The sequence below is a fragment of the Nerophis ophidion genome, linkage group LG14 (assembly GCF_033978795.1).
Source record: "Nerophis ophidion isolate RoL-2023_Sa linkage group LG14, RoL_Noph_v1.0, whole genome shotgun sequence".
Lineage (NCBI taxonomy): Eukaryota > Metazoa > Chordata > Actinopteri > Syngnathiformes > Syngnathidae > Nerophis > Nerophis ophidion.
This window is the reverse complement of record NC_084624.1, coordinates 41,748,536-41,760,927: the sequence shown is the minus strand read 5'-3', so window position 1 is coordinate 41,760,927 and position 12,392 is coordinate 41,748,536. Positions and strand designations below refer to the sequence as shown.

The following is a 12,392-nucleotide window of genomic DNA, read 5'->3' as shown; positions in this document are numbered from 1 at the left end:
TTAATGTGCATGAACTATTTTCCGTTCAAAATAGTTTGAAATGTCACATGTTAAATGTTTAAATAGTAACTGTCCATTTGGCTGTCATCTGTTTTAATTATGAGACACATTTGTGTCAAAAATCATGATTTTTTTTTTCCATGCTTAAAGTAAGAAACTATTACTTTAAAAAAGTAGTTTTATACTTGTGAGTGTTGATGACACAGCTTTGCAACAGTTGATATTCTAGTTTCAAGCATGTTTTACTCAATATAAGCATTTAAGTCTCACCTTAAAACTCATTTGTATACTCTAGCCTTTAAATAGACTCCCTTTTTAGACCAGTTGATCTGCCGTTTCTCTTCTTTTTCTTCTATGTCCCACTCTCCCCTGTGGAGGGGGTCCGGTCCGATCCGGTGGCCATGTACTGCTCGCCTGTGTATCGGCTGGGGACATCTCTGCGATGCTGGTCCGCCTCCGCTTGGGATGGTTTCCTGCTGGCTCCGCTGTGAACGGGACTCTCGCTGCTGTGTGTTGGATCCTCTTTGGACTGGACTCTCGCGACTGTGTTGGATCCATTGTGGATTGAACTTTCACAGTATCATGTTAGACCCGCTCGACATCCATTGCTTTCCTCCTCTCCAAGGTTCTCATAGTCATCATTGTCACAGACGTCCCACTGGGTGTGAGTTTTCCTTGCCCTTATGTGGGCCTACCGAGGATGTCGTGGTGGTTTGTGCAGCCCTTTGAGACACTAGTGATTTAGGGCTATATAAGTAAACATTGATTGATTGATTGATTGAATATAGGTCATCAAATCTCAGCAACAAGCTGTAATATCTTACTGAGATCATTTCTGACCAAAACCCTTAAAAAAAGTAAAACACTCTTAACATAAAATCTTATCTTATCAGTACAATTATCTTAGATTTCAGTTTTTGCAGTGTAGAGACAGAAATGGACAGAGGGCAACAGAGGCAATGAGAGATGAGGAGACAAAACAGTCTCCTCCAAGGCTAGCAGCAGCTTGGCTACAATCGAGAGAAAAGAGGGCGAGGGTAGGGGGTGGAAGGGGGCGTCAGCCTGCCTGCGTCATGATTGAGTTGAACACAACATGCTGCTAACAGAGTTGCTGAGCAGCAAAGGTGTGGAGTACTTACCACTTCTCGAAGGAGGAACGTATCTTCCTGGCGAAGGACCAGCATCCCCACTGAGCCCCCCATGGGCGTGGCCCTGAGGATTGACACCACCTCCTCCTGGGTCCGCCCATTCAGGTCCACTCCATTCACCTGGGCACAATGACACCTGTCAGCCGTTGTGCTTTAAAGGCCTACTGAAACCCACTACTACCGACCACGCAGTCTGATAGTTTATATATCAATGATGAAATATTAACATTGCAACACGGCCTTTTTAGTTTACTAAATTTCAGTTTTAAATTTCCCGGGAGTTTCGTCTTGAAAACGTTGTGTAACGATGACGTGTACGCGTGACGTCACGGGGTTTTAGGAAGTGTGAGCGCTACGCACACACACAGCTAAAAGTCGTCTGCTTTAACGGCATAATTACACAGTATTTTGGACATCTGTGTTGCTGAATCTTTTGCAATTTGTTCAATTAATATTGGAGAAGTCAAAGTACAAAGATGGAGATGGGAAGCTTTAGCCCAGGGGTGCCCACACTTTTTCTGCAGGCGAGCTACTTTTCAATTGACCAACTCGAGGGGATCTACCTCATTTATATATATATATCATTTATATTTATTTATTTATGAAAGAGACATTTTTGTAAACAAGTTAAATGTGTTTAATGATAATACAAGTATGTGTAACACATATAGATGTCTTTCTTTCACGAAGACAAGAATATAAGTTGGTGTATTACCTGATTCTGATGACTTGCATTGATTGGAACCAGACAGTAATGATGATAACGCCCACATTTTCAAATGGAGGAGAAAAAAAGTTGTCCTCTCTGTACAATACCACATGAAAGTGGTTGGTTTTTGGCATCTAATTCATCCAGCTTCCATACACTTTACAAGAAAAACATTGGCGGCAAATTCCGTAGCTTGCTTGATTGACATTCACGGCACCCGAGGGTCTTGTGAGATGACGCTGGCTGCTGCCAGTTCATTATTACGAAAAAATGACAGAGAGGAAGGCGAGAAACATTTTTTATTTCAACAGACTTTCGCGCCGTCCCTTCCGTCAAAACTCTAAAGGCCGACTGCACATTTCCTATCTTCACAATAAAAGCCCTGCTTCATGCTGCCTGCGTTAACAAAATAAGAGTCTCGGAAAGCTGGCGTGCACAAGTGATGTGCACGCCAGCTTTCTGAGGGATCGCTTGTGCACGCCAGTTTTCCGAGACTCTGTATTTAGTTAGCGCAGGCAGCATGAAGCAGGGCTTTCATTGTGAAGATAGGAAATGTGCAGTCGGCCTTTAGAGTTTTGACGGAAGGTACGGCGCGAGAGTCTGTTGAAATAAAAAGTGTTTCTCGCTTTCCTATCGGTCATATTTTCATAATAATGATCTTGCAGCAGCCAGCGTCATCTCACAAGACCCTCCGGTACCGTGAATGTCATTTAAGTGACGTCTTGGTGAAGATTGATGATCACTCATTTTTAGGTCTATTTTTTTTAAAAGCCTGGCTCGAGATCGACTGACACACCCCCCGCGGTCGAATGGTAGCTCGCGATCGACGTAATGGGCACCCCTGCTTTAGCCTTTAGCCACACAAACACACGGTGATTCCTTGTTTAATATTCCCGGAGGTGAAACTTTCTTATGGATCAGAGCGCGGTCAAGCGAACATGAATCCAGACCGAATGCCAACCAGCAGGTTTCAGTGAGAAAATTGTGGTTAAAAAGTCAGTTCTTACCGGATAAAAGCTGAGCTTGTGCCGTCCATACAGCTGCCGTCGACTTCCCCGTGACACTGCGCGTCAACACCCGGCCGTGGACACACCCTTCCGACTATCAGGTACTATTAAACTCACTAAAACACTAGCAACACAATAGAAAGATAAGGGATTTCCCAAAATTATCCTAGTAAATGTCTTTAAAAACATCGGAATACGTCCCAATGCTATCTCGTTTTTTTTTTACTCGTTTTTTTCTTTCATCCTCGCTCAAATTAATGTGGAAATTGTCGTTTTCTCGGTCCGAATAACTGTTTTTGTTGGAGGCTCCCATTAAAATCAATGTGAATATATGAGGAGCCATCAACATGTGACGTCATCGTCTGCGACTTCCGGTAAAGGCGAGGCTTTTTCAGGAAGTACCAAAAGTGGCGAACTTTATCGTCGATTTTCTCTATTAAATCATTTCAGCAAAAATATGGCAATATCGCAAAATGATCAAGTAAGACACATAGAATGGACCTGCTATTCCCGTTTAAATGAGAAAATCTCATTTCAGTAGGCCTTTAATGTCGCGTTTCAACGAAACCTGCGGCTCTCAGTTCTTCTGTGACTCACTAACTGAATTTGTCTTTTTGCGGTCCTCTCCAAGGTTTCTCATTGGCATTTACACAGGGTTGAGTTTTTCCTTGCCCTGATGTGGGATCTGAACTGAGGATGTTGTTGCGGCTTGTGCAGTCTTTTTAAACACTTGTGTTTTAGGGCTATATGAACAAACATTGATTGATTGATTTATTGATTGATTGATTGATTGATTGATTTGGAGGTGAATAAAATCTCGCCCCCCTAAGGAACCACATGGTTATTTTTTTTTTATTATTTTCAGAATTTTTTTTCCCCGTCTCTTATTGTAACTGGTTGATTGGCAACACTAAATTGGCCCTAGTGTGTGAATGTGAGTGTGAATGTTGTCTGTCTATCTGTGTTGGCCCTGTGATGAGGTGGCGACTTGTCCAGGGTGTACCCCGCCTTCCGCCCGATTGTAGCTGAGATAGGCACCAGCGCCCCCCGCGACCCCCAAGGGAATAAGCGGTAGAAAATGGATGGATTGATGGATGGATGGATGGACATGTTCTGTAACTATATCTCTGTACTGTTATTTTATTTTATTATTTTGAGAATTGTCTTTTTATTTTTCCTTTATTTGATCTGTATTATAACTTGTTTATGTTTTGTAACTGGATCTGTTGTATTATATTTTACTTGTAACGTTTGAAAAGGACCCCAGAAAGACTAGCCTGGTGTTTGTGCGTCGGCTAACGGGATCATCAATAATTAATAATCAATAAACAATAAACATGGCACGCTAGCTTTATATGATTGCTGTTTTGACTTTGTACATAGTTTTAATCATTTGTAACATTGTTTTGACGATCGCCTTTCAGCATTTGTCAATTCTTACTGCTCCATCCATTTCCTACACCACTAATCCCTATTAGCGTCACGGGTAAGCTGGAGCCTATCCCAGCTAATTTCAGTACAGCCTATACCGAGGTCTGCAACCCGTGGCTCTTTAGTGCCGCCCTAGTGGCTCCCTGGTGCATTTTTCAAAAAAGTTTTAAAATGGAAAAAGATGGCTGAAAATATATATTTTTTTGTTTTAGTACGTTTTTTGTTTGAGGACAAACTTGCTACAAACCGTCTCAATTGTTACAAAGTTGAATATGTTTGTGTGTATCTCTCACTGATGAATGTATTTGGTGAACAACATTTTGGCGGTTCTTGAACTCACCATAGTGTCGACTCTGACGCAACAGTTTATTTACATGTAAAATCTGTCTCATTTTGTCCACCAAACGTTTTATGCTGTGCGTGAATGTACAAAGGTGCTCTTTGTTGATGTTATCGACTTGTTGGGAGTGCTAATCAGGCCCATTTTGCCAGTGCATGACTGCAAGCTAACAATGCTAACATGCTATTTAGGCTAGCTCTATGTACATATTGCATCATTATGCCTCATTTCGAGGTATATTGGAGCTCATTTAATATCCTTTACTTGTATCCTCTTTGTATAAAACATAGTTTGGCATGTCTCATGACACATTTTATGTATGTAGTATTGGCTGCATTTCAGATTGTTGTGTGCCATGTTGTTCCAGACCACAGCAAATGTTACCTATCTTGCCAAAGATTGTAATAAATCTATTAAAAGACGACAGCCTGCCGTTTCCTTTAACTTGGAGACACACATCTATTATATCTTTGGACATTAAAAGCCAGTAATTTCCAGGAGTTATCTCACCTTCAGAGTAGCCTCTGATTTACTAATGTTGTAAAAATGTGTAGAAAAAATATCATATTTCAACATTTCTGTCAACGAAGATTTGCTTCAAGCCTGCGACACATAGTCATTTTGATAGTAGGCTATTATAGCTAATATAGACACCTACGTCATGTGTTGCCTTCATGTTGCTTTTTAATTTTAAGACGGATTAGTCCTGCAGTCCTGGGTTCAAATCCAGGCTCGGGATCTTTCTGTGTGGAGTTTGCATGTTCTCCCCGTGAATGCGTGGGTTCCCTCCGGGTACTCCGGCTTCCTCCCACTTCCAAAGACATGCACCTGGGGATAGGTTGATTGGCAACACTAAATTGGCCCTAGTGTGTGAATGTGAGTGGGAATGTTGTCTGTCTATCTGTGTTGGCCCTGCGATGAGGTGGCGACTTGTCCAGGGTGTACCCCGCCTTCCGCCCGATTGTAGCTGACATAGGCGCCAGCGCCCCCCGCGACCCCAAAAGGGAATAAGCGGTAGAAAATAGATGGATGGATAGTTTTTGGTATTTTTGGTCCAATATGGCTCTTTCAACATTTTTGGTTGCCGACCCCTGCCCTGGACTGAGGGAGTCTTACTCCATCCATCCATCCATTTTCTACCGCTTATTCCCTTTTGGGGTCACGGGGGGCGCTGGCGCCTATCTCAGCTACAATCGGGCGGAAGGCAGGGTACACCCTGGACAAGTCGCAACCTCATCGCAGGGCCAACACAGATAGACAGACAACATTCACACTCACATTCAAACACTAGGGCCAATTTAGTGTTGCCAATCAACCTATCCCCAGGTGCATGTCTTTGGAAGTGGGAGGAAGCCGGAGTACCCGGAGGGAACCCACGCATTCACGGGGAGAACATGCAAACTCCACACAGAAAGATCCCGTGCCTGGATTTGAACCCAGGATTGCAGGACCTTCGTATTGTGAGGCAGACGCACTAACCCCTCTGCCACCGTGAAGCCCGGAGTCTTACTCCTTCATTACCAAATAAAATATGTACAAACAGGATTAACAAGTCTTTCTTACCTCCAGTAACCTGTCCCCAGCCTTGAGGCGGCCATCTTGAATCGCAGCTCCCCGTGGTAAAATGTTCTTCACGTAGATGGGCGCCGAGCCGCCGATGGGGACGTCTCGTGAAGTGATGCTAAAGCCGAGTCCTTCCGGTCCTGCAGGACAAGACATGATGAAGATAATCGAACATAAGCTCTGACAATAACGACAAGCAGTGCATAGGGACCCATTCACACGACAATCTAAAGACTGAAGAGTAAACAAAAGGTTGGCAGGCCGAAACTGTCTTAACCACAGGGACCATTTGTCATTTTGCCCATTTTATTGGGACTTCTTGTGTGGAGGCGGCCCCATTGACTCGAGGGTATACACTCAGCTACTGTAAAAACAGTAGTCAGTATGATACAGGACAACATAATCCTAAATTTACAGGCAGTTCTTATGTTAGAATATGTTATGCTACGTTTCATTACTATGTACGCACTCCCACAAATGATTAATGTTGCGTCTGACCAGTCTTCCTCTCGGGTATAAAAACACACTGGTCAATCCCAGATTCTTTCGGATGACATACAGTGGGGCAAAAAAGTACTTAGTCAGCCACCGATTGTGCAAGTTCTCCCACTTAAAATGATGACAGAGGTCTGTAATTTTCCTCATAGGTACACTTCAACTGTGAGAGACAGAATGTGAAAAAAAAATCCAGGAATTCATATTGTAGGAATTTTAAAGAATTTATTTGTAAACTATGTTGGAAAATAAGTATTTGGTCAGCCATGCAAAGCTCTCACTGATGGAAGGAGGTTTTGGCTCAAAATCTCACTATACATGGCCGCATTCATTCTTTCCTTAACACAGATCAATCGTCCTGTCCCCTTAGCAAAAAAATAGCCCCTAAGCAAGATGTTTCCACCCCCATGCTTCACAGTAGGTATGGTGTTCTTGGGATGCAACTCAGTATTCTTATTGCTCCAAACACGACGAGTTTATATATATATATATATAAATATATATATATATATATATATATATATATATATATATATATATATATATATATATATATAGGTGTGGGAAAATCACAAGACTACTCCATCTCTACAGAACTGTTTCATGAGGGGTTCCCTCAATCATCAGGAGATTGAGGGAAAAAAAAAAAAAATCTCCTGATGATTGAGGGAACCCCTCATGAAACAGTTCTGTAGAGATGGAGTAGTCTTGTGATTTTTCCCACACCTACATATTGCGCTCTACCACGGTATCGAGCACTATTCTCTGGATAATCCAATCAAGACATAAACATATATATATATATATATATATATATATATATAAATGACATATTTATGAATACTCGAGTTGGTGAATTATACGCCACCCCTCTTAACCACGCCCCGAGCCCCAAACATGCATCCACCACACCCCCGACCACGCCCAAACACCCCCCGCCCCCTCACCTCCCGAAATCGGAGGTCTCAAGGTTGGCAAGTATGTGTAAGAAACTGAGATTGATAACACCCCTTGATAAACTTACGGCGGACTGACTGGTGCTGAGAGCTCAATATCTTAAACGCTAACATGAAAACAAGAGCTTTAACCTGTTAAAAACAACATAGTCCAATAGGAACTTCTATAAAGACAATACTCTCTGAGCAACTGAGCCTGTCAGCTGTGCACATTGAACCTACAAGCTGTGCTCTCCCGGCAATGAATTATGACGATCGATCTTCCCTTAGAGGAAAAGACATAGAAGTGTTTTATGATGTGGTGCGTTCGAGTACCACTAAACGGAGTAAAAAAAAGACAACGCCTGCCAAAAGTGAAACATAATTAAAATAATGTATTAGCCTCTGGAAAAAGTTAATGTTGATATTTACTTCAGAAGGCTGCAAATATAAAAGACGCATTCAATTTTTATTTAAATTTGATTTGATATGCCATTGATATTTTTTAATTATTATTGTTGTTATTATTTGAAAGTCAATTTTGCATGTCAGTATAAAGTTATATAAGCCTTGCTTGTTCAATATTCAATGAAAAACTTGTTTGGGTCCCTATTAAAAGGTTAATATTTTCAACCTCGGCCCGCGGCTTTGTTCAGTTTTAAATTTTGGCCCACTCTGTATTTGAGTTTGACACTCCTGCCTTAGCAGGAAAACAGCCCCAAAGCATGATGTTTCCACCCCCATGCTTCACAGTAGGTGTGGTGTTCTTGGGATGCAACTCAGTATTCTTCTTCCTCCAAACACGACAAGTTGAGTTTATACCAAAAAGTTATATTTTGGTTTCATCTGACCACATGACATTCTCCCAATCCTCTGCTGTATCATCCATGTGCTCTCTGGCAAACTTCAGACGAGCCTGGACATGCACTGGCTTAAGCAGGGGGACACGTCTGGCACTGCAGGATTGGATCCCTGTCGGCGTAGTGTGTTACTGATGGTAACCTTTGTTACTTTGGTCCCAGCTCTCTGCAGGTCATTCACCAGGTCCCCCCGTGTGGTTCTGGGATTTTTGCTCACCGTTTTCATGATCATTTTGACCCCATCGGATGAGATCTTGCGTGGAGCCCCAGATCGAGGGAGATTATCAGTGGTCTTGTATGTCTTCCATTTTCTGATAATTGCTCCCACAGTTGATTTTTCACACCAAGCTGCTTGCATATTGTAGATTCACTCTTCCCAGTCTGGTGCAGGTCTACAATTCTTTTCCTGGTGTCCTTCGACAGCTCTTTGGTCTTGGCCATAGTGGAGTTTGGAGTCCGACTGTTTGAGGCTGTGGACAGGTGTCTTTTATACAGATAACGAGTTGAAACAAGGGCCATTAATACAGGTAACGAGTGGAGGACAGAAGAGCTTCTTAAAGAAGAAGTTACAGGTCTGTGAGACCCAGAGATCTTCCTTGTTTGAAGTGACCAAATACTTATTTTCCACCATAATTTACAAAACAATTCTTTAAAATTCATACAATGTGATTTCCTGGATTTTTTTTTCACATTCTGTCTCTCACAGTTGAAGTGTACCTATGATGAAAATTACAGACCTCTGTCATCATTTTAAGTGGGAGAACTTGCACAATCGGTGGCTGACTAAATACTTTTTTGCCCCACTGTACGTTGTTATATTTTAGTCGACAAAATTTCCCGTAATTTTAGTCGACTGAGATGTTAAGGAATTTAGTTGACTAAAACTAGACCAAATCTAAATTAATTTACATGATTAAAATATGGCCATTTTTGTCAAAAGACTAAATTAAAATCTGCAGTCAAACTTAACACTGGCTGGTTGGTATGATAAAAAAAACAAAAACGGTGGTAAGCAGAAACCTAAAACAGGTGGCTAAAATTTGTGATTTTTTTGTATGTTTTGGATGATTCTAATAACCCAGATTGTTATTTAAACACAATAAAACATTAACAACAAAACTAAATGGCAGTGGAAATGTGTAGTTATCCGTTAGATCCGAAGCTTTAAAGTTACTGCCGCTAACTTATTAGCATCTAGCATTCTCCTCTTCTACTTTATCTACATTTCCGCATAGCTTAACTGCATAGAAACGTACCGACTGTAAAAAGTGACATGACGTCAGACAAGGCAGCACACATCTTCAATGACTACTTTCCAACAAGTAAAAAGAACATTTATAGCATGTGCTGTCACCTGTGCCAATAGAAAATTTCACGTTTTAGCATGCAAGAATTCCACTTTTAACTAGAGAAAACATGTTTCAAATAACTGTATGTTTTGCACACACATGCTCACATTAACTACTATTTTAGTCCAAGACCATTAAAATATAGCTACTAAAAAAAGAAGAAGTTACTCAGAAGTTAATCAGACTCCATCCATTTCTACCGCTTATTCCCGCCTCCTCTTGGGATGGTTTCCTGCTGGCTCCGCTGTGAACGGGACTCTCGCTGCTGTGTTGGATCCGCTTTGGACTGGACTCTCGCGACTGTGTTGTATCCATTGTGGATTGAACTTTCACAGTATCATGTTAGACCCGCTCGACATCCGTTGCTTTCCTCCTCTCCAAGGTTCTCATAGTCATTATTGTCACCGACGTCCCACTGGGTCATTATTGTCATTATTCTACCGCTTATTCCCGCCTCCGCTTGGGATGGTTTCCTGCTGGCTCCGCTGTGAACGGGACTCTCGCTGCTGTGTTGGATCCGCTTTGGACTGGACTCTCGCGACTGTGTTGGATCCATTGTGGATTGAACTTTCACAGTATCATGTTAGACCCGCTCGACATCCATTGCTTTCCTCCTCTCCAAGGTTCTCATAGTCATTATTGTCACCGATGTCCCACTGGGTCATTATTGTCACCGATGTCCCACTGGGTGTGAGTTTTCTTTGCCCTTATGTGGGCCTACCGAGGATGTCGTGGTGGTTTGTGCAGCCCTTTGAGACACTAGTGATTTAGGGCTATATAAGTAAACATTGATTGATTGATTGATACTAGAGTACAATTTGGCTACTTTACTTTTATTGCTCAATGTTTGATTTTTTTGGTTGTGTTTTACCTTGTAGATAGATAGACAGATAGATACTACTTTATTGATTCCTTTAGGAGAGTTCCCTCAGGAAAATAAAAATTCCAGCAGCAGTGTAGAGAGGTGAGATCGAATTTAAAAAGTTAAAAGTAAATAATGAGGGTGTAACTGGAAAAAAAAAAAGGAAAATATTACAATAAGTATAAGAATAAAAAGCAACAATGAGAATAAAAACATAACAGTACAATTGTAGCTGTGTGTATAAATAGCGCTGCTGAATTGGAAGCTCGTATTGCATAAATTCTGTGCTCTTTTTAAAGTTTGTTCAAGTCATTTGTGTTCTTTGATGTTTCCCACTTGTTTTCATGTGTTTTCTTATTCTTTTAATCTTTTTTTGTGGACTATTTGGATCCACTCTGCAACCACATAATTATCCCATTGTGGGATAATTAAAGTCTATCCTCTCCAATCCTATGAAATGGAGGAGGAGAAGACATATATAAATCTTGAACGGTAGCACACAGACGTATCCAAATATCATCAACACTGCTGAGGGATAAACAAACCAATTATGAGAGGAATTTGCAGCAGGAAATTACGATTTAAGTCTACATCCTGTCCAGACTGTTGCTGTATTTGTGCGTTCAATCACCAAGTTGATGATTAATGTTGGGAAGCAACAAGTTGGACTTAGTGTACGTTATTATCAGTAGCCGGTGAAGAGGTCACTCTTGTTCCACGTGATGGATGATTGACGGCTAGATTCGGATAAAATGCTTTTGCGAACACCGATCAAGAGTCTGCGTTGTTATGTCAGAGAGATTTGCTGAGAAAGTCTGCCATGTTACTTAGACTGACCATACAACCTTTTTTCCCCGGACATGTCCTGTTTTGCGAGACTGTCTGGGCTGTCCGGGCGGGGTTTCTGAAATGCCTCAAATGTTCAGCATTTTGAGTTAGAGTTGCGTGTATTTTCAATGTACGTTCAGGGCTAAGAAGGGGTTGAAAACAAAAATTGTGAAGGTGAACGCACGCAGCAGCATTCGTGAGGGAGGAGCAGAGACAGAGAGAGCGAGAGAGTTATGATCAACGCACATGCGTCGCCAGGCTCTGCTTTTTATCGATATATTTATCAGATTTAATTTTTTATTATCTATAGCAGGGGTGTCAAAAGTGTGCCCCAGAGGCCATTTGTGAAGTGAAGTGAAGTGAATTATATTTATGTAGCGCTTTTCTCTAGTGACTCAAAGCGCTTTACATAGTGACACCCAATATCTAAGTTACATTTAAAGCAGTGTGGGTGGCACTGGGAGCAGGTGGGTAAAGTGTCTTTCCCAAGGACACAACGGCAGTGACTAGGATGGCGGAAGCGGGAATCGAACCTGCAACCCTCAAGTTGCTGGTACGGCTGCTCTACCAACCGAGCTATACCGCCCCACGGCCCCCATTTGCGGCCCACAACTAATGTTTGAAAGGCCCGCGGGCACATTCTAAAAATACTATTAAAATAAACAAAAACATAACAAACGAGAAATAAAAAAGCTTAAAGGTGAAATGTAATTAAGAAAAAGTTGCAATGTTGACTAATAAAACAAAGCTGTTTTTTTTTTCTTTCAAACTGTCATTGCTCAAAACTTAATATTGAATCAAAATCAATGTTGTTATGAATTATTGATCTACTCAAGGTTCCGATTACTTAACATCAAATATTCCA

The 12,392-nt window shown here is 41.5% G+C and overlaps 1 protein-coding gene across 6 annotated transcripts in view; it reads right to left on the bottom strand.

The window, feature by feature from the left end:
• The window catches only part of pard3ab (par-3 family cell polarity regulator alpha, b), a 581,331-nt gene that overhangs the window by 283,555 nt on the left and 285,384 nt on the right, over positions 1-12,392 (bottom strand). For all 6 annotated transcript variants that reach the window (XM_061920783.1, XM_061920784.1, XM_061920787.1 and 3 more), the window contains 2 exons: positions 6,199-6,338; positions 1,140-1,268 (listed from right to left, as the gene is read on the bottom strand). In XM_061920783.1, the coding sequence (XP_061776767.1) occupies positions 1,140-1,268; positions 6,199-6,338 (269 nt within the window). The remainder of the gene's footprint in view (positions 1-1,139; positions 1,269-6,198; positions 6,339-12,392) is intronic.